The sequence below is a fragment of the Scomber scombrus genome, chromosome 4, assembly GCF_963691925.1.
Source record: "Scomber scombrus chromosome 4, fScoSco1.1, whole genome shotgun sequence".
Classification (NCBI taxonomy): Eukaryota; Metazoa; Chordata; class Actinopteri; order Scombriformes; family Scombridae; genus Scomber; species Scomber scombrus.
Genome location: NC_084973.1, coordinates 15,871,998 through 15,895,543, shown reverse-complemented (window position 1 = coordinate 15,895,543; position 23,546 = coordinate 15,871,998). Strand labels below are relative to the sequence as shown.

Genomic DNA, 23,546 nt, shown 5'->3' with positions numbered 1-23,546 from the left:
CTTGACCTTTGAAAGGATGACTTTTATTACTGTCAATAAATCCAATGAAAACACCAAAACTAACACAGAACATCCTACTAACAGGTGTTGATATAGCTTTTTTCCTCTGCAATATAGACCTCAACTGTTGTCCAAAAACCTCTCCTTGAGTCAGTTATACTGGATGACGTTCTTTCATCAACAAACAGGACCATCAGTTTATTTCCAGTCGATCCCACAAACCATCCTGCTGCTGAGACTATTCACCATCAATTGTGTATTAATACACTACTGAAAATAGTCCCTAAAATGCACCATTCATTGCAAATTTTGCTTTCGGAAAACTTGAGTGTCTGGCTGTTTATTTAGGAAATTAGTTGTGATGCATTGTTTTAAAAAACAACTAATACTTGATTTGTTAAAGATTTAAATCTTTGAAGGAACAAGTGAGGTTGACACAGACAGGACAGGGACGGTGTAAAGCACTGAGAGACAGACTCATACATTGTTAGTTTTGCTCTTTCCGTGAGGTTTGCTGAAAAGAAAATATTGGACAGCACCAGCCTCATTCTCCTTCAAACATTTTCAGGCTTCTTTGCTGTAATGAGCACTTCTTCTGGAGTGCAGATTCAGATATGTCGTTCTTTCAAACCATGTCTTTCCTTAAAGGCAACTTTGCAGGCTGTATGGCAGAATACAAAAAAAAAAAACCAAAACCTCCACCACAAACATTTGTCAATTCAAAACTACACAATAAGCCCATTTTAAAAATTCTTTATTAATTTCTTATAATCAATGTTTGATACTTGAAGCAAGAATAATGAACAAAAATGCTGAGCAGACCTCCACGTGAGGCTTCATCCTGGTTTGTTTTCTTCTGATTTTCTTTCTCGATACTCATACGACCTCCAATAACAACAAGAGGCTTCTGCTTTTCTGATGATGCATTATGGCAAGGTGCAGGGAACACAGACAAGGAGAAACATTTAAAACCCACCTCCCATACAAATACCCTCTTCAGCACAACCACAAAAAGAATTTAAAAAAAAAAAAAAAAAAAAATACAGAAAATATGGTCATGTTATTTACACAGCTTTCACTCTAGACCTTAATTACAAACATACATCTATCTTTCAACTGCACATTTCTCCAACCTACAATGTCCCTTTGGATTGCTATTCACTACTCCTCAAAACTTAGCTCGTGTGCCAACAGTGCAATAAAGAATCCATAAGGTGGCAGTCTGATATACATGATAGGGCAGTATAATTTAAGACCAAAAGGTCTTCAATGTCAGACCGACATTTCTGTCGCACCCTAGATTTCTTTCACTAATATTCTAGTCGACTCGCTGCTCAAATTGCATTTTGAAGTCAAGATGACTGACGGCTTCTTAGTTTGACATCATCTTTTTAAAAATGGCTTGAATACCCGTACCGAGGTGGAGAGTGTCAAGATGTCTGAGTGCAATGCCTCTAACAAATCCTGATCAATAACGCTGCCTGGCAGATTGTGAGATGTGTTGGCAGGACTTCATGATGTCAACCCGAGTCCTTTGAACTTAGTGTCTGCACTAGCTGTAGCACCTTAAAGTGGTTTCATATCTGGGCACCTATCAAATCTTCCATTTACTACACAAATCAAACTACTCACACAACAGTCCTCTACAAACACTTCCATGGTCACCTCTATGGCACTTTCAGGTCTTTACAGTGGTAACAAACATTGAAGGCAAACAACAGACTGAACCATTACCCGTCTCAGCTTCCCACTGGGAAACAGATCGAAAAAACATCAAGAAAATAGAGCTTTTATCGTAGCAAAACAGCTCAGATTGGACAATCCAATGGTTTCTTGTTTTTGTGATAACTATACTGAAAGGGGGACATCTGAGAAAAAAACCATTAAAAAACCCAAGAAGTGGAAGTGCTAAGAGGGATATAAGCACAGCTGGAACAAGAAACAGGCTAAAATTAACAGTGAAGCAATAACCCAACTATTCAATTCATCCAAGTTAGAGGCAAGTCTTGGACATTCTGCTGTGAATCCATTTCATCAACCCAGCCCCATTTCCCTCCCCATAAGAAACAAAGCAGGAACATCCAAAGTGACAGATACCCAACAGGCCAAAGACATGAGGCACATATTCACACAATCTAGGCCTTTAAGGTCTGTCATGAACAGTTTCTGTAGCAAGTTTTAAATCAAGTCAAGTCGACGTGTGATTACTTAGTGTCATTTATCGATTACTGTTATCTTTGTACAGAGAGTAAAGATCTGAGTTGGAGATGATCTGTAACACAAAGAGGAACAGTGACACAAAATAATCCCACTACACTTGACTACACCTGTGTGTTGAACAAGCCAGTGGACAACAAACGCTGAGGTTGGTGACTGAACCTCTCACAAAAACAAAGCAGAGCTGCAGAAAGGTTTGAAAATCCAGTTGGTTTTTCCTTGGGCAGCACATAATTGTAATAAAAACCAACCAGTGTAAGTGAGTCACTACAGTAGAGTGTTTACAAAACAAAGAACGTTGTAGGAACACCCACCCACCCCCACACAACACACACCAAGAAATGCCGATGAGATTTGTGGAATGTGTTTGTCGTTTTTCCAAAAAAAAAAAAAAAAAAAAAGCACACAGTGCGTGTTAAAGCGAAATTGAAAGGAATGCATGTTTTACGTGGATTATTGTGTCCACTGTCAGTAGAGCGTCAGAATGACGGGAAGCAGTGGGAATGAAAAGAAATGCCAGAAAGCAGGTGCTGATTTGTGCAGCTTCAACACAGATAGCATAATTGTCATTTGAGTGCTTGATTTGGACTGTGGCAGCTAAATGTGTTTTTAAGAGTTTTTCCTCTAGAAGAGGAAACGTCGATCTTTTGATAACTATCCAATTAACTTATTTTAATATATAGCAAAATTGTAATGAAATCCCTCCTCGAGAGACTGCACTGAGCTTCCCTGTTTGCATTTTAAATATTCCCACAAAAAGACAGAAAGAAATACTGTCCAGGAGCTGTAAACAATTTTCCAACATAATCATTTTGGGGGTATGCTAACATTAAACGTCGATACCTACTTAAAAATATTTGGGAATACAATATTAAATTGGGACTGTTCAAATTGGAATTTTCTTGTCAATTTTGCTAAAATGAAAAGGAATATGTAAGAACTTTTTATACAAGTAGACAAAATAAAAAATGACTGCCACAGAATAAAAAGGAGGGGGGAAAAAAAGTCCTTTGTCACCAAAAAAGCAAGAACATTTTCTGCTAAATTTGCCACACATCCTTCTTATTCCACCTGTGTTAAACTGAGGATTGGGGGCTGGCTAAGAAAAAGTTCATCTGGAATGTTGCTAGGGATCGTTGCTAGGCAGGCCTCAGACAAAACACTGTCATTGAGATAGGCAGTGACTGGTCCCACCCACCGTCCAGCCAATGGAACGTCCTGAATTGTAGCGGGGGTCGAGTAAAGGGTCCTTAAATGGCAATTTTAGACATTTGCTCTTCAAGTTTGATGATTCGCTTCTCCTGACTGCTGACCAGGTCCTTGAGGGATTTGATTTCTTTCAAGATCTCTTCCAGCTTGGCTTCAGATTTCTGTGGGAGACACAAGAGACACGTTTGGACTTTTTGGCATATTTGAACAGTACAAACACAACTACAGTCAGAATTTACACTAATGTCAAATCTAACTCTAAGCACAAAGCAAGTTGGCACAGTGCAAAAAACACCACCTGTGTCACGAGTCTACAGCCATGCCAGCAGCTCTGGGAGGCTGTATTAAGCTAAATGCTGATATGAACATGCAGATATAATCTTTACCATGTTCATAATCATTGTTTAGCATGTCAGCATGCTAACATTTACTAATTATTACAAGACAAAGTACAGCTGAGGCCGATGGTAATGTGGTTAGTTTTGGAGGGATAAAGTTTTGGACAAGTGGGGAACATGACATACATAGAGCCACAAAAATTCTACTAACAGTCAGGGACTACAGTGTAAACGCCATGTGGCAGGGCCTGGTACTCTGAGGGTTAACATGTTTCACCAGCAGGCTGCACTGGAGCCCACTGGGCTGTGATTATAGAGCAGAACTGCAGAGAGACACATGGGCTGGGTCCCAGGCGGGTGGTTGTGTTGTGGGTGAGGTGCGGCACGACGCCCAGCAGCAGCAGGCGCACCCACTGCAGCAGTGGACCCCTCAGTTTGTGAAACATCTACAAACCACCTCACAAAGACAGCCAGCGATCTGCACTGCTTCTTACACAAACACTCACATATATACAATCTGTCTGCCTAACACTGCTCGCTAGAAAGAGAACAAAACCAGAATAGAGACGCAGGTGGGAGTCATGGGGACAGACTCAGGAGATGTCCTCTGAAATCTATCAGTATTTACGGTTTATTGTCTAATATCTTAATACTTGTAGATAAAACTTGTTCTTAAATAGTTATTTGTCTAAATAAAAACTGCAAACCACCACCAGAGTCATCTATGAAGTACATCAACTGGATGTAATGATTTCCCTGATATTACACAGTCCACTGTCTTAAAATCAATATCGAAACAGATGGTGTGAACAATATCAGAGGATAGTCCCTTTACTCCAAGTAGGCAAAAGTCTGTTTAATGTCTGAAGATTCTCAGTCATCCAGGTCAAGGTTGGTTGTAGTTGGATTTGGTTAACAACCAAGTCCAGTTGCCCTCGATTCAACCCTCCTAATATAATGCCACATTTATGATACACTCTAGACAACTTAGAAAAATCAAATACTCACAATCGATGGAGTTGGAGAGGCAGACTTGTTGGCAGGGCTTGAGTTTTCTGAATTCTTGGTCACCTTGTTGTCCAAAATGTTCTTTTTGACCACCTTGAACTCGCGGTTCTTGCCCGGAACATAGCCGTTCTTGAGGGAGATTAGGATGGGGTCTCCATTCTTGCCCTCAAACCAATCCTCAGCCTCCAGGGCCGGGTCTGGTCCAGATGTGTCAGGGTACAAGTCGTCCTGGAACAGGTCGGACTGAAAGGGAAAGAGTGCTGAGCGGTTAGGAAAACACTGTTTACCTGCATGTTATATGATGGAACCACACAGCCTGAGATACAACAAGCTGATTAGAGGTTTAGTGTCCAAAGTGACCGCCAAGGATGAGGACTTACCTTTCTAGGTACAGTCATCACGATAGGCTCACACTTCCTTTCATGCAGTTTATAGAACCTGGCAAGACACAATTCAAACCCATTACCCAGAATTCAGTGCATTATTAGACAACAAAAGGGAACAGACTGTCCCGACAGTTTAGTGACTATATTCTGCCTCCCAGTGGTGATACTAAGAACTCCACAGTAGATGTGGTTAAGTAAAAGATCTAAATGCTTCAGAGACAAAGGTTACCTCGCAATTTCACACTTATTGACATCAAGACCCCTCTTGGGCATGTAGCCCATGCCCCTCTGAGGCTCCTTAGTGGCGAAGGTGCTGAGGAAGTGAACATATGGAGCCTCATCTGTTATTTCAAAGTAGCGGATGCTGCTGTCACCCTGTAAACCCCCAAGAAATAGAGAAATGTTTTATTTGTGTATTTTTATATGTGAAGATCACATGTGATTGATTTGGCTGCTGAGGTCTTCGGACTTACCTTCCCACAAAGGTAAACGACGTTGGTGTCTGGGTCATAGAAGGGCAAGAGAACTCCATTGCTGGTGTCCATCTCATTAACAGTCATGGCCTCCTCCATGTTTTGCTGGAAATTAAGTATAAAGAGAAATCAGAGAGGCAAGGGAAACAGAAATGTGAGACTAAGAATGGTGAATGATAAAGCAGATTCCACAGTAACAAAGTTGTGAATATGTTATATATTCTTAACATGTGTGTACTGTTTCATTTGAAGTACTGTGGTGGAAATGAAAGTCTGAACTATGCATACTCGTTGCTTAGCATAAATTGAATAGTACAACAGTGTAGAACACATAATCAGTGAACTCATGTAGTGCTATGAGAAAAACATGAAGTGTCTTACTACGTTCCAGAGGGCGAGCTGTCTCTCACTCATGCGGCTGAAACCTGTGGTGAGGACATTCCCATCAGACAGGAAAATGGCCCTCATGGGTCGAGCGCCCTCATGTGCCTTCTCCTTCTCCTGTGAAGTAAAGTTAAAAAGGTCAGCACAAGTCACTATTTCCTGAAACACACCTTTAAATCAGTAGTTTTTATTTACAACTCTTAAATTAAATATTTCAACTTTACTTCAACTCAATGTTTTCACTTGACTGTCCACAGGGGGTGAGATTCAGAAAATAGATATAAAGCTGCTGCAGCTGTTTTATTCAAAGACACTTTTAAAGCAATCTCCCTCCCATTGTGATCCCACGAATTCATATTTATTTTTCAGAAAAAGTCGATATAATTGAATATTAAAAAATGTGAATACAACAAAAAATTCTTTGAAAACTTCTTACAGCAACAATCTCCTCCTTACGGGGGTCGATGACACGGATGGTCTTGTCTTTGCAGGCGGTGCAGATGAGGCTGCCGTTGCGGTTCCAGGTGACATTGTAAATGACGTCAGGATGCATGTCTTCCAGGTTGATCATGGCCTCACCTGTGCCCACGTTCCAGATGATGATCTGGTTGTCACAACCTGGCAACAGAAAGAAGTCAAATGGAGCGGGAACACATAAAAAAATTTTTTTTCATAAATATTTTTGATCTAGTGTTTTGTCTTTGAGGCTGCTGTTATCATGACAGTATATTATGACTTAAAGATTAGCGTTAACATTGAATTTCAGCAAGTTTTGAAAGCTCCCTCCAGCAGCCTTGTATTGTAGGTGTAAGGGCACAGAGGGGACTCTCACCAGCACTAAGAAGGACATTGCGTGCTGTTGGGTGCCATGTGATGATGCCAACTCGTTTGGAGTGTCCTTCCAGCACCACTACTGGCTCAGACATGGAGGTGACGAGGCCATTCTCAGGAATCTGCCACACCTGTGGAGGACATCAACATGACAGAAGTGAGGAACACAGGACAGACAAGAAAGCCTACAGGAGACTTTTATATTTAAATTTGCGTTTGACAAAAATCTTTACGATTTCATTATCAACCCGACTGTACTTCAGCATGAAAACCAATACAGTAACAGCAGTTACCAAAAACAACCTGAGGGGGGCAGCAGTGACCAAGATCTCCAATAAGAGCACGTGATTTAATAACATATGAACATTCATATAGTGAAGTATACAATAAGGTTAGTTATTATCACTATAACAGATACAATACTGGTCCTTCACCTAATAAAATAAAATACATGCAGTTTTCCTGACAACTCAAACAACTGGACATATGATAAAGACAAGTTAACTTAAACGTCCACTGATGACACATTCTGTTCTGACAACGCTCTAATCTTAAGGCTGGGACCTCCCAGGTAACTTTCATAATTTTAATGAAATGTCACTATTGATTGCTTCGAGTTAAACATTTTTATCAACATGGTGGAACGTAAGAGCACTCCTACTATGACTTTTAGTCTATAAGGTTATTTGTGTCAAAGGACATTCTGGAAAAAGCTCACTTTATGTGACAATTAAAATCCATTCTTGTGAAAACTGGTAAACATCATGTGTTCATATCTCTACCAGTATGCTGTGTGCACTGGTTACACCAGTCACTCCTAATCTAAACTAAACATTATCAAGAGCTTATTGAGGCTGCGAAATTCCACAAATCAAATACTACTAAAAGAGGAACCCTTGATAGTTCCTCTGTGCCTGGCTTGTACTTCTGCAAACATGAAATAAATATAGCACTATCACATTGTGGGTTTAACAGGAAGTCAGGACTTTCAGGTGAGGAAGTGATAACAACATACCTCAACAGGCAGTAAACTGGTCACAGCCTTTCACGGCCCAAATAAGGACATTTGATGGAAAGAACAACTAGTCTCCAAAAAGTCAGTGACCTAAGCTCAATAAACAGCTAAATAATTCCCCAGCTCTGCTTTCTATGACACATATTTGAGCCTAATCTAATCCAAAGAGTGACGTCTACACCCATCCCTGATTTACAACAGGCCAGTAGCAATAAAATAATTAAGTTTTTGTCACTCATTAGCTCATGTGTGTTGCAGTTTTTCCTAAACTAAGAGGCCAGGTGTAAAGGGTGAAGCAAACCTTACCATCACTGTGCAGTCCTCAGAGCCGCTGGCAATAACCTGATCATTGTGGGGACACCAGTCAATGTCTAACACCGGGCCTGTGTGACCACACACTGTGGGGTAGGCTTTGTCAATGCGTCCCGACTGTAAAGACAAAAGACAAACAACACAGAGTAATGAGATTAGTCTTAAGACTGGTCCTGCTTAGAGAAGACTGGCCATGCTGGAGGAGTGAGCATGTTTTGAAAACAGGACAATTACAGTGTAATCCTAAATCCACCTGCAAAAAATGAGATCACACACACACACACACGGAAAATACGCTTAAACTGATTAATTCTCCAGTGGGAAATTAAATGACATGGGAGCAGAGAATCAGAAGTGAACTGAGGATGATATGGCAGCATTCACTGCACATCAATTAAAAACAAACTGAAGAAATGTGTACAACTGTTGAATTTAATTCAATAATTGTGTTTTTTAGGGATGAGAAAACACCAACTAATAAAAAGTGACTGCATTTAAAGAAACCAGAACCTACATTATTAACTAACATGGTTTGAGGGAATAAAATATCATACTGGAAATGTTTAGTTTAATACATGAAACACTTTCACCCGCATCTACCAACAGCTGGGAATGGACTGTATGAATAAAATCAAAAGTGTGAGGTCAGAAAGGGGAAATTATGACCACAGAGGAAAAACAAACCTAAAAACTGCCTACAGACAGAAAATAATCAGCCTTGGTTTATCACTGTATCGTTCAGCCAAAAAAAGAGACTAGGGTTTTATCGAGCTCCACAGAGTCAAACTGAGATTAGACTTAGCCTGCCCCTCTATTGGACCACCCACAGTAATTAAGGAAAGTTATTAGTGGTGACATCATTATACAGTAGACGCATGCCAACAGATGCTTAGTTATCCACAACATCTCCTTGGTTAAAAATGATAACCCTGAATCAAACTGTGCCCTTTACATAACCAACTTATACAACTCATGGACTTGTTACAAATGAATTTCTGACTGACACACAAAAAGTCCTTCAATTACACTCTGCATCAGCTTACATCCTCTTAAAATCTGCCTGCAGCTACATTTAACCTCTGAACCCTGAGACCCAGGTGTTCTCTACACCGTAAAGGTGACTTAGCAAACCTATGCTATGCAGTGTGGGTGTCTGAGACACACCCTGCTCTGTGCTGTTGACTCCAAGTACCACCGCAGGGCCGGAGAGATGATGTCACTCACTGTGGAAAGAGTCCTGCTGCTGCAGCCCTATTTAAAGCATGATGGCTTCCCTAATACAGAAAAAGAAGAGAATTACATTCTGCCATTACACTGGGAACAGTGATGATAATGGCTCAAGAAGAGCTACTAAATCTCAGAATTGTACACTTTATAATGAGTAAGAGGTGAAGCTAAAAAACAATGTTCATTCAAACAAGATATTAAACAACCACTGCAAGCACGATGTAGTTAACAAACACTGTACACTTAAATGATTTACAATGGACAGTAACACCAAACAAATGGGGTGTTCACGGGAGCAAAAGTTTTCGCCTAAAATTGTTCACCATCGACAATACAAAACTGCATGTGACATAATTGATTGTGTTTTTATTGGCCTCTGGGCTGTATTTCTTAAGGGTTTATTAAAAAAAAGAATTTTAAAGCCTCAGTCAGCATACTAGCATTTACTGGTAGAGCCATATTCAACAACCATTTATCAACATACTAAATTGAATTTAATTTGTAATACAGTGGTAGAAGTCGAAGATGTTAGTAGTCAGTCAGTGGATATAAATGGCCCGGCTGCTGGTAAAGTGACAGTCTCAAAAGTTCCACAGACACCAAGCTCACCCCAAATTGAAAATTATGGCTTCTGTAGCCAAACGATTACATGCGACTTCAAGCTTTCAAAACGAAGGAGCTGTCACAGAGACAAATACAGAATTGAGTAAATAATGGAGCTGTGTCCTTAATAAAGTCTGAACTGAATTGAATGGCCTTTTGGACTCTTGGTGCAATGCACTGGCTGCAGTTTACGCCAAACTGGAGATATCTGATGGTTGCTTTCTGTTCCTTTAAACAAATACATCCTGGAGAAACTTTGGATTAATCTAAAAGGTGCATTTTGCTTGTGGAACAAGTTCTGACAGGGTGACTTCTTCAAATAATTATTCGTTTTGGTACGATACAAAGTGAGAAACATAAACCCAGAGGCAAGTAGAGGATAATGGCCTTGGAGGGACAGTTCAGTCCAGAACTGCTCTTTTATTACTCAGGCACACCTCTTTCTGTTGTAGTAGCTGACGTAGTCTAACAAGGCATTTTAAGCCTTCTGCCGGTACAGTGCACGTCCAACATGGTGAAGTTAATATCACCATATAAAAATTATTCATATCTCAGTTCTGCTCGTATCAATGAGACTTAACAGATACTTCATCTACTGTCCTATAATGGCTACAAACATACATACATATATATATTCATTAGGCTTGTAGCCATGCAGTCACCTGACTGACACAGAGTTGGGCTGTGACACATACTCCAACTCCAACTTTAGTGATCAAAGTCCAGTGAATGTGAGAATGAACTTTGTGGGCATGTACGTGTAGTAAATGAAAATCACAAGATCTTTGTCTAAACCTCACCCTGACGGCCAAATATCCTGAAATCCACCCTGAAGCTGAGTGTAAAGAAAGCAGACTTTGACTCTGCTGTCAATACGGACGTATGAGCCACAGTCTGCTATCAGATAACAGACTAGTGACCTCTCCTCTGGAGCCGAGTCTATTTAAAAACCACACTTTGATTTAGTAAATCACAAACTACTGATCATTTGCATTATCAGGTAGACACGATGATGATGCTTATTCATTTTATCTCTCAGACGTGTACAGTATAGGATTGTAGTTGACTGGACTATTCTCGTAAATGACTTCCTGCTCGTAGGAACAGGATGTAAAGCAGGAAGGACACAGACTCATGACCAGGTGTAGTAACAGAAACAGCATAAACAAGTCTGACAGAGAACAAACTGATTACAGAGATAAAATGAGCTCACAATTCAAAGTTATTTGCCGCTGTGTTATTTATTTTTCAAAAGCTACTATATTTTTATGGTAATTACTTCACAGCATAAAAAATATTGAACAGAACCACAGTATTATGAATCGTGTTTAGACAAATTAGAAATTTGTACATCTGCAAAAAATAAATTCTCAAACCAGTTCTGTCATGTAAAACATTTCAACATCAATTATTGCTGTACACATGCTCATATATCCTCTCTGAGGTCTGAAGGTACTTCAGGGGCACGTCGTGCGTTATCCAAAGTGGTAGATGTTGTAACATAGACAAACACTTAAACTACTGTGGTTTTATGTTCACATGGCTTCTTACTTTGCTTTAAAGCTGAAATACACAACTGTGGTAGAGAACTGCTGCAGATGCAATGGTTCATGTAGAAGACAAAGGAGAAGTATGTCACCTGGATGTGTTAGTATATTGTGATTGTTTACCCCAAATTAACAGAAAAAACATCTATTTCAACCTCAGAAGTCAGGACTGACTACAGACAGTGTGGCGCAGTGGACATGTTGGTTTTAAACTGATGGAGGAAGCATGCAAAGAGATTTATAATAAACATACAGTCAATTTTATGTCCGTCCTGCACAGATTAAAACCATCTATTGTACAGAGAACAATCAGTTTTGGGACATAGACTATCCACACATCTGGCAGCATGTTAACTGCTCCAGTTCAGACATGCTACAAATACTCCTGGAGCAGGAGTGTTTCTAGCATGTCTGAACTGGAAACCAGTGCAGGAGTCCAACACAAGTCTCAGCAATTTTTATCGACGCATTTTAAATCACACAAATGAACAAACAAAAAGAATCCTACACTAAATAAATTGTAGCTTGTATGATTGACTAGTAGCAATGAACCACGAAACCTTCGTAACACTTGAGTCGAGCCATGGAGGTCGACCTCCTGATCAACCCCGGCGGGGCAGAGCAGGCCGACAGTTAGACCAGGGAGCCAGGCGTTCCTCACATTCCTCACCTCGGCCCTGGGCAGCTCTGGTATGGGTATGACTAATGAGAGCAAGAGGGCCGCTCGGGTGTCAAATCTAGCACCCTTCGTGGTGTTTATGTCGTTTGTGTCTGATACGCACAATTAGGAGCTTGAGGGTCTGAGGAGGGAACACAAGTGCCTCAAGCCAACATAAACATTTGATAACATGATACACGAGGCAGGAATGAAGTTTGTATGCAGTGAGGTCACTGTAATTGCCGGCGCTGCTAATTAACAGTTTAACTGAAAACAACCAGCATGGCGGTATACAAGGCAGCTCATTAAAAAAAAAAAAAAGCTCACTTCAGGGATCACCTCAGAAGAGCAGCACAGATAAGTTAACTTGTGCCAACTTGTTGCATTCTCCCCTCCGCTCTGTCCCTCTAGAAAAACAGAGCTTCAGGCAAATTTGCAAGTCTAGATTTGTTTTAAAGTGAGAAATTTTAACTGAAACATCCACCAGTCGTCTGTGATGTCCCAATTACAAGCATAATGAGATGTCACTCAGCAGAGTAAAAGATGATAAACCTGAAAAAAGAGCCTTATGGATCAGTCACATACTAGAACTACAAAATCTTAGTTTAAAGACAGTACAGGAACATGCTAACTGTTGGCTGGTGAATTGATTATTCTCGAGTATGAACAGGTCCAAGTAAGAGACTCTGGCCCTCCCAACACCCTCAAGACCAGACATATTTGATTTAGTTGGAACTGGTCTTAACCTGCATCTGCAACATTTGTTTGACTACAATCTGCTCTGAAAACAGGAATTTCTGTTTAACAAGGGAAACCAAATAAGACGCACATAAGAAATAAAGCAAAATGTGCAAAAGACAAACTAAACTGAAACTCATTTATTTTAGAAACTACTTGACTCTAAAATGTAACTTCAGTGTGTTTTATATAATGTGTCTTAAGGTGCACCAGTGCCACATGATTCAAATTTCACCAGCACAGAAATGTGACTGCAATCTTTGCAACTGTGAATGGGAACGTAAAGACAGAGACAGAACTGAATGAATTACAACAGTAGCGTTTCTCAACACCACTCGTTTGTGATAAACTTACTTGAAGGAGAAATATATTTAAAAATATCTTGATAGGAAGAGCAGGCACAACCATTCAGTATCAGGCATGACTATACTGCAAACCAGTAATTTAGGTCATTTTGTCCTGAAGCTGTTTGGCAATAAATAATAATTTGATAGTAAATAACTCCTCACCTGTGTCGCTGAATCAGATGTGTTTTCCACTCTCTCTAATAATCAGAGCAGGTAAAACTGAATTCCTTACATTGTATAAACATCCTGACTACCAACTAGCTAACTATGTGAAGCCTGCTAGCAAGAGAACAGCAGTAAGGATGTGTATCAGTGTATGCAAGTATTAGATATCAATTATGACTTCCAGGTACAGTTTCAGTTATTGAATCCATGTTTCACACGTATAACTTCACACCAATCTTACTTAGTGCTGTATTTGGACAATTTTCCCCTAGTTTTGACATCAGACTTTAGGTTTACAAGATCTATCAAGGTTCAACACCTCAGCTGACAGGCGATAAGCTACATAGCACAGCCAGTAATATTACACTAACACTGACACACACAAAAAAGGCCCTAACTAACTAAACCAGCCAAGCAAGAAAATCACCTCTGAGGCAGCCAGTCTATAGGAAGTGTGCTTGGCAAGACTTGATATGTATAAGCAAGCATAATTTTGAGCAGAACAAGGAAAATGAAACACACTAGCATTGAAAAAAACACCCACACCAACACCAAGGGTCTAAACTCAGCAGTTGAATACCTAACATGTCCATAACTACACTACAGGCATTTATATCCTTCGAGAGGAATGTCTGACGCCTAGAAAACAACCAGTTGCATAGCAACAAGTGCGACTGCAGAAAATTAGTGAATCACACAGCAATAGATACAAAGCACAACACTGAAAGACACAAAAAAAATGGATGAACAACACTCCCTCAAGGCGAGAGAGACATTTTCATTCACACAAGAGGCCTGCACACTTCCTTTCCTTGCAGCTCAACATGTGATTCACACATGCACACCACTAAAAAGGGTCTTCATGCATGCTGTCCAGTGCTGTTCAGAGCTCCATGGAAATTTCCACTTTTACAAGTCTCTTCATCTGTACGGCAGAGACAAACAGCTGAGGCAGTAGTAGCAGCACGCTTGTCATACCCTGATCTTTTTCCTAAGATTTACAAACTCTGAACGATGAGGGAGGAACAATAGAGGACAGTACACTATACACCGACTGGAAACTGGAGCTATATATAGCTAAAGAGATAAAATAGACAGATGTGCAATATTCTGCATTTCTGGTACATTGGCTGATGAGATTAAATCCAGACAGAAACTGACACAAGTCGACCATCTCTGAAAATATTTGTTGCTGGTTGCTCTCTTGCTTGTTAAGAAATATATATATATATATATATATATATATATATATATTTCTTAACAAGCAAGAGAGCAAAACCTGGAGCAAAACCAAGTCAAGTCAAAAAATATATATATATATATATATATATATATATCACACTGCGTACAATTTCATAGTGCTTGTTAGCAAATTGTCAGTTTCCCCATATATATAGGAAACCTGGAGCAAAACCAAGTCAAGTCAAAAAAGCCTAGTCAGATGGGTGCAGCTGGGTTTTGTCCTGGGGAGGGCTTGTGTGTCAGCCAATCAGGTTCATCACAGCTACTTTAAGGATCTAATTTCCACCTTTTTACCTATATATATATATATATATATATATATAGATAGATCTAATTTCCACCTTTTTACCTATATATATATATATATATATATATATATATATATATATATATATATATATATAGGTAAAAAGGTGGAAATTAGATCCTTAAAGTAGCTGTGATGAACCTGATTGGCTGACACACAAGCCCTCCCCAGGACAAAACCCAGCTGCACCCATCTGACTAGGCTTTTTTGACTTGACTTGGTTTTGCTCCAGGTTTCCTATATATATGGGGAAACTGACAATTTGCTAACAAGCACTATGAAATTGTACGCAGTGTGATACAGCAGCACCTGTGACCCTAAAGAGGATCAACTGGAGAAACAGACAATAGATGAATGAACAGATATTTTATCAGAGGCAGCAAACCCTGACAGATTTTTTCTGTGACTTTGTTTGTTCAGATTGGTGTGTTCATGAGCAACCGTAGCAGGTCTGTAAACGAAATGTTTTTTGGCAACAAACTATAAATTCTTAAATGATTGAAGAATTTGCCCTGTGGGAAAATGGCCTTGCATACATCATATCTTATTTCAAAAGTTATTATAGAGAGAGAAGGTTTACAGATAAACAATCTGGTTTCTTTAATTAAGCTGTCAGAGATTTATTTTCCTATGATAGGCCTGTACTCGTCTACAGGGCGAGCCGGCACATATACAAGAAGTCTTTCATTCCCTGTGCCATACATGCATTAGGGAACAGTTTTTATTTTATAAGATTCACTCTCTAGTATTATGTATATAACCTATCTGCTGCTACCTACCTATAGTTTGTAGTACTATAGTACTACCTAGTTTGTATGTTTTAATAGTTAGCTGTGCTATAGGCAGTGATTGTACTTTAGCTGCTTTTTGGGATAAGCTAAAAGCAATTTTCCAGTGAGGTGGAAAATAAAATCTATCAATCAATAATTCAGTGAAAAAATACATTCACAGCTCTTTATGTGTAAATATTCAGTAATCCAGCAGCAGTCAAACTGATTATCACATAATAATAATTATTATTGTAATGTGGTGCTTGGATGCAGTCATTGACTCTGTGACAGAGACAACATCTGACTTCAACCCAGTTCTCTCATCTTGGCCACTCTTCATATTTCGGCCTATCCCAGAATTCACATGTGTACTGACACTGCATGAAGCAGCCAATGGCAGGGCAGGGAGGAAATGGTCTTGGAAGGCTGTCAGGCAGGGAGCAGATTTGACCATATATGGTAAAATCTGCAGTCAGCAGGACTGAGCGGCAGAAGCGGCAAAGGCAGAGGCAGCTGAGCAGTATAGAGGTCTTGGAACACAAAATGACCAAAGTGTGGGTGAAGACCCTGGATATCACACACCCCAAGTGTATTTTTGTGTGTAGAGACGGAGAGCAGCTTAGTTAACAGCCAAGCTTGTGTGTGTGTGTGTGTGTGTGTGTGTGTGTGTGTGTGTGTGTGTGTGTGTGTGTGTATGTGTGTATGTGTGTGTGTGTGTGTGTGTGTGTGTGTGTATGTGTGTGTGTGTGTGTGTGTGTGTGTGTGTGTGTGTATGTGTGTATGTGTGTGTGTGTGTGTGTGTGTGTGTGTGTGTGTGTGTGTATATGTGTGTGTGTGTGTGTGTGTGTATGTGTGTGTGTGTGTGTGTGTGTGTGTGTGTGTGTGTGTATATGTGTGTATATGTGTGTGTGTGTGTGTGTGTGTATATATGTGTGTGTGTGTGTGTGTGTGTGTGTGTGTGTGTGTGTGTGTGTTAGACTTAGCAAAAATAATGTCACTGAGCACACACCCAGGGATTACTAACAGCAAAGGTTGTGCACTGGATGAATGGTGCATTGAGGGATTGAATCCAAATCAAACACACTTCACATCTGATCGTCCTTTCTGTACAGAGGCTGCGATTGAAGCACTAACATGGAACATGCCTTCTACATTAGGCAATATACTTTGGTGCTACTATGTCTTCAGTTTAGGTCAAAAAGAAAACCGACAAAAAAAGAGGAAACCGGAGATGCGGACAGTTCACAAAGTGACTAACACACACACACACACACACACACACACAGTCTGCATGGAAAATAAAGATGCTGATGGCTAAACCAGGGCAGACAGCAATGATTTTTTAACAATGTCATGCTTGGATAAATGAAAATTAGGGATTTCTAGTTTAGGGATATAAATCACAACAACTGTGGTGATTTAGTGAGACTTCCCGTCTATTTCTATGCTGAACCAGACAGAGAGAGGAATTATCAGGAATGTTTCTCTGAGCACTTGCTAGCTGCTGCATTCACTCCCACTGCTTCCTTCATATGGAAATCAGGGAATAAATTAGCAGGCATCCTGCTAAGAAAGAGAAAGGGGGAGATTGAAAGCATGAGGGAAGGGAATGACATGTGTTGAGCTGGACATCTGATGGCCTCTCTATGAATCTCTGTGTTCTGACATTAGGAAGCAACAATACTCATGGCTGTGCTGAGTCACGATGGCCTGCCTTACCAACCTCACCCTACTGAGTCACACACAAAGAGACGGCTCCATTGGTTGACGACACAGAATAAGGCTCAGACCTCAGGTCACAGATCCACAACACCAACCTCTGAACTCCAAGAGATGATTTAGCATCCGTTTCTAGACACAAAACTAAAAGCAGAGGGAGTAAAATGCTTTGTGTAGGCTCCTCCTAAATATGCTCCTGTTATTGCATCACCACAACAAAAGACGGTGCACAGTTGCATATGGCTTAATTGTGAAGGGGGAAGGAGCATCATCACACTTCTGCCTCCCCCCCTAGCAAAGTGTGGTAATGACAAAGGGCTGCACTAGGGAGTAAGCGTGGGACAAAGGCCCTGAGCAGCTGGCTGCCTACAGAGACTGGGAGCAACACAGCATACACAGATGGGTTAGCCGGACAGATGCACCCTCACATTAGGGACGGGTAAGGGTGGGAAGGTGGGGGCGTTAAGGGGATGTGTGTCCTTGCAGCAAAAATGAAATGAGACCCAAGTGTCATTTAATCAGGCACCAAGCAGAGCTGAGTCAGACAAAAAGCTCATAAAGTAAAAGTCACTTTGTACAGACTGAAAAATCACCAAAGGAAAAGTATTTGATTCACTGTTCAAGTGAGTTTAAACCAATTTCTAATTAACTCTAATAATCCTTTTTAATTCAATTCATAAAGAGTGATCTCAGGTACTGGGAGGAACTCTGTAATACTGATCCACTGCAGTGCGGTCTTGTCACACCGTCTGCACCAACAGAACATTATTGCCCCACTTTTGGGACCAGCGCTACCAGCTGAGGCTATACTAAGATTTTCATATGAAATCTGATTTTTCACAAAAACTCATGTGAGGATAACAGTGATAAAATGCCAAAAATAAATGTTAAAAAAGGGAAGGCCCATTAATTTAAGATCTTAAATCATTGTTGTTCGTATGTCACAATATCTGACTTTCTCTATTATGCAACGCTGTGAAAGTGGTTTGGTGGTTACTGAAACTGGTCAGTGTCCAAAGTCGTAACTTACATATACAACATACTATAATTCTTAAAAAACATGGTTTTCCCTTTCCATCTCCAGACTTTCAATGCATGGACTGTTGAAATGAGGGAAAACACTATATCTGAGAGATTAGTCTTGTGTCACGCCTGATAGCTTGTATGTGGGAAGATCTAAAAATTTAGAGCTTTTTTTAAATCTCTCACTTGAGGAAATTGCACAAGGTTTGCTCCGCACATAAAGACCTCAGTCTCCCACTCCTCTTTAATACAGTAGTGAAAGTAGACTTTGTGCAGTAGACACACTGTTACTGTACTGGGACATGGCATGCAGAGGGCAGCTCAGTCAAACACAAGACACAGAGAGAGAGAGAGAGAGAGAGAGAGAGAGAGAGAGAGAGAGAGAGAGAGAGAGAGAGAGAGAGAGAGGAGAGAGAGAGAGGAGAGAGAGAGAGAGAGAGAGAGAGAGAGAGAGAGAGAGAGAGAGAGAGAGAGAGAGAGAGAGAGAGAGAGAGAGAGAGAGAGAGAGGAGAGGAGAGAGAGAGAAGAGAGAGAGAGAGAGAGTAGAATGAGAGGGAGAGAGAGAGAGGGGAGCAGGAGGAGTGTGAAACCGGTCGAGCTCACAGCCCACCTCCAGTACAAGTCCCGTATTGAATGAGGTGCTGAGAGTTGCAAGCTGTGTGATGACAGGCCTGAGGATCCGGTCGCCTATGCCAGAGTCGTCTCAGATGACATGGCAGTGTACTGGTCTGCACTAATTACAGGCACAGGTTACATCTGTCAACAATGTTACAGCACTTGTGTCACTCACAGAGTCGGGACCTGCCACTTGGCCACTGGTTGGAGCTGCCAAGCAGAAACCCAAGCAGCCTGCAATTCACTGCTATCAACCATAATGGCACCCAAGGGTTCTCTGGGGGACATGCAAGAGCACCCTGCTGGATTCAGAGTCAGACCTCTATTACACCATCATTAGCCCAATTATGACAGCAGGACTAGAACAAAGAGGGAGGGATGTATTCACCCAGCAAACTTATTTACAGCCAAACACTTTTCAAATGCTGTCTTGCCCAACTCAACAGTAACTCTAGTTGGAGTGGAGCGATTCCTTATATGGAGGTAAGGATCAGAAGACGCTGTTCGCTCCAGGGCTTTGGAGTAGTTTCTGTTGTACACATAAGGGTGTGTAAGCAGCCCGCTGGTAAACATTAATCCTGCGGTACACTAACATGAAGAGTCAGCAGTCCTGCCAGTAAGAGGTTAAGTTTTAAATGCAAATGATTGTTTACTGTACACAAAACATGAGAAATGGGCTGCTGCTCTCAAAAACATCAAAAGAGGAATCAAGATGTTAAGTTCAACTCGCTACCTTTTATGTGCTATATGTTTACGTTCATGTCAGTCTGACAATAATAACTCAAACAAAATGACTTAACATTCACACTCTTTACGACATTACTGACGTGAAGACAAGATTTTTCCCCCACCTAAAAATATCCAGACGTAATTTGATCCGCTTAAATCATCTGTAACAAAAACATCATATGCATAACCACACAATGCCTTTAAAAGGGTAGCATTACACCATTTCAATGCAACGATTTTTCACAGAAGAAGAAACACACAACCTTCAAACCAGATTTTTTTTTTTTTTTTTTTTTAAAGGCTCAATTAATGGTAAACATCATCTGACAATATCATTAAGAAAATGGACACCATTAACCATACATTTCCTGCGTGCCTGTAGCAGGGCAGTGTGATCTCAAAAATTAGAGGGTTAGGTTTAGGCTGATTTGTTTTATCTTTATGCAGTAGTAGAGAAAAAGCCGTTCATTTCAATCAAAAAGAGTTTCCGCTTTTATGCATAGAGATCAACATAATAATCAGCCTCATTAGTTAGTACACACATGTTCACCTGCTTCCAGCTGATGACCAAATGACAGCACACACAAAATAATAGTATAAAGAAGTACACCACGGTAAATAAGCTATTTGTTTTCATCTTAGAACATAATAGAAAGTAAAATGAATGCAAAACCTTTTAAATCAATGCAATTTTAAATGCTCAGCTAACATAACATAACATAACTGACCCAGCATAAAGTCACAGTAAATGCACTCATGCTTTCATAGCCAGGTTATCTCTATTTCTCTTACCGTGGCTAACTGTAGGCCTTCAGTCACAGCTGTGATTGACTGTACAAACACATTACATCTCCAGTGCTAATCCACTCATTAATCACTCTACAACACACCATAAACTTACCTTATGAAGAGGGAGAACGAGGAAAGCTCCACCGCCACTGGCTTCAATAATTATGGCAACAAACTTAGGGTTAACTGCACAGAAGGAGCTGTCCCATGTGACCCTTGACACCCGGATATCATCATAGCATTGATCATTCTTCACCGCCTGGCCAAAGACGTGACGGAATTTGCTCTGCCGTACAACTCGTCTCATATCTGTGTAAAGAGCAGAGAGGAAGATTAAACATGCAGCATGTTTGTAAACTTGCTTAAAAAGACACACAGTGCTGAAATAAAGACAGTAAACAGGTTTATAATCACACAGACGCCAACAAGAAAACAGACGACTGCAATGTGAACTAACACATTTATGGATTACTTGAGCTAGTTTGAAAGACTTGAGAACACAAGACATCCTGTCCACAAACTGGAGCAAAGCTGTTGAACAGACTGAGTTCATGTGTGAGCTTTTTTTTTTTTTTCAAAGACACATTCCCTTTGCAGATGTTTGACTCTGTTGCTGCAGGACTGTTTTGCAACAAACCATTACTACTCTCTACTCCAAAGGTCTCCCAGGAATTTCAGAGCACCATAGTGCTAACAATTTCATAGAAGAGTATTACCAACATTTTGGTAGATTGAGAACATGCATTTAACGTCCTAATTAATCCTATAGTGATGGTTCAGCTCCAGTTTCACTAATTTTCCCCATCTATATTGCGCGTCATTGTCCTTAATCCTCGTTGAGTAAGGAGGAGGAAATGAGATAAGTTCAATTTTAAAAAAAGAGCAAGACCCCGCAGCAGCACTCACTTATCTATTTTCTTCCTGCTCACTAATCACACAGCAAGCAAGTCGAGATCCTACAAATGTAAGTTACAAGCACGCATGCAGCACAGTTCTCTAGGAACAAAAGTATTTGTGTGTTTAAACAGAATACATTTTCAGATATTCAAAATTAAATCTGCAGCTAACGATTATTTTCAGCCAACCACGAACCACTGTGTCATCTCACTGCTGGCGCCATCTAATAAAATGCATAAAATCCCCGACATAATCAGAATTTTTTACAGAAAAAAATGCCCATGACAATTCTCTAAAGCACATTTGATGTCATCCCGTATTGTTTTATGTGACCAGTTTAAAAACACCAAAAATATTCAGATTACAATTACACAAGGCTGGCAAAAATGTTCAAATCAGTCGATAATCACCATGGTAAGACTCAAATTATTATCTCTAGTCAGGTTTAAAACTAATTATGATGAAACGATTATATTATTTCAACATCAAAATATGCACGAGTAAAACTCTGAGAAGTTACATGTCCAAGTGTAACCAAGTTTATTTTCTGTAGCTAAAAATTAAGATATCTGAAACGCCTCACATGCAGACTATCAGTAAACACTACAATTTACTTTTGGTCCCTAAATGCCTCACAGGAAGGCTACTGGTAGTGTTTTTACTGCTCAACTCAGTTATTTTTGTTATATTCTACATTAGTGACTAAATACCTGCTCTAGATGTGAACTTGCACCAGTTCTGCTCTTAGCCCTCTTCTTTTAGTGACTTTCTTACTAAACCCACAGTTAACACGCTTTTCAGATCTGCTAGTTACTTAGCTTAGCAGTTAGTGATGGCGTCTCTATTTATTGAACATTTGTTATATTTATAATTGAGAAAAATTATATTGAGATAATGATTGCAATCATTTTATCACCCAGCCCCAACGTAAAACAAAGAAAAACAGCAAATCCTCTCAGTGGAAAGGCTGGAAACAGTGAATGATTGGCACATCTACTTGAATGAATGAATTATGTGATTCTCAAAATATTATTTCTGTTGATCAACTAATGGAATAATCGTTTTGGCTCCAAAGAACATTAAATGCACTTGATGAATGATTCAAATGACTCAAAACAAATTCTATATAAAACCCTGTCGTTTCTTTTCGTCGTCTGTTGTGCCACATATACAACATTGGAAATGCAAACACCCTTTATCTATGTCACACTTTCAAAGAGCCACTTCCAAAGGAAAATAGGACATATCCAATCCAAACAAAAACAGACTTTGTAGCTGGTTCAGCTAAAATCTTCACCAGACAAGAATCTGCTGGCAGACAAGAGAGCTTTGGAAAACAAGCCCATTCAAAAGCTACAAGTCCCACTGCTCAGCTTACAATAACAGACCACTTCCAAAGATAATGGAAAGCTGGCCAGTTTCAGATAAATGACCAAAACCAAAGTCCGAACTAACCTACAACTTCAAGACAGACAATAGCTCCTGAGTGGTCTCTGTTTTGTGAAGCTCATCAAATCTTTTTTAAAGTTTTTGACACAGCACATGTTAACAGTTTCCCAGTCTGAATCACCGACATGACCAAAGAGCTGCACAGGATGTGGGACATGTTTCAGTGGTGGTTTTCCATTGTGTGTGTGTGTGTGTGTGTGTGTGTGTGTGTGTGAGTGAGAGAAGAATGAGAGCAAGCGAGAAACGCTTGTATGGCATGTTTCCGACAGGACAACACAAGCAGGAAGCTCTTCCTGTAGGGATGTGGGAGTGTCCTAACTCCCCAACTCTTCCGTAAAACACACCAGTCATTACAACAGTTCAGGTCTTAGATTTTCAAACATAGACGGTGGGTTAAAAGTTGAAGTATGATCTTTGACAATCTCCCATTTTGATCCTGGTCCTTGGTGTCACTATTTGTTTCTGATTGATTCAATACATTGAAAAGTAGGCACTAGTTTTAGGCTCACTGTTTGAATGTATGAAGCTTTTTTATTTTAAAAAGTTAG

General features: G+C 40.1%; 1 protein-coding gene across 2 annotated transcripts in view; it reads right to left on the bottom strand.

The window, feature by feature from the left end:
- Positions 1 to 737: 737 nt before the first annotated feature.
- coro1ca (coronin, actin binding protein, 1Ca) overlaps positions 738 to 23,546 on the bottom strand; it is a 34,670-nt gene continuing 11,861 nt past the window's right edge. For both annotated transcript variants that reach the window (XM_062417132.1, XM_062417133.1), the window contains exons 2-11: positions 20,765 to 20,961; positions 8,168 to 8,290; positions 6,848 to 6,977; positions 6,452 to 6,633; positions 6,013 to 6,132; positions 5,632 to 5,736; positions 5,388 to 5,533; positions 5,153 to 5,210; positions 4,773 to 5,015; positions 738 to 3,587 (exon numbers count right to left, since the gene is read on the bottom strand). In XM_062417132.1, the coding sequence (XP_062273116.1) occupies positions 3,468 to 3,587; positions 4,773 to 5,015; positions 5,153 to 5,210; positions 5,388 to 5,533; positions 5,632 to 5,736; positions 6,013 to 6,132; positions 6,452 to 6,633; positions 6,848 to 6,977; positions 8,168 to 8,290; positions 20,765 to 20,959 (1,422 nt within the window). In that variant the 5' untranslated portion in view covers positions 20,960 to 20,961 and the 3' untranslated portion in view covers positions 738 to 3,467. The remainder of the gene's footprint in view (positions 3,588 to 4,772; positions 5,016 to 5,152; positions 5,211 to 5,387; positions 5,534 to 5,631; positions 5,737 to 6,012; positions 6,133 to 6,451; positions 6,634 to 6,847; positions 6,978 to 8,167; positions 8,291 to 20,764; positions 20,962 to 23,546) is intronic.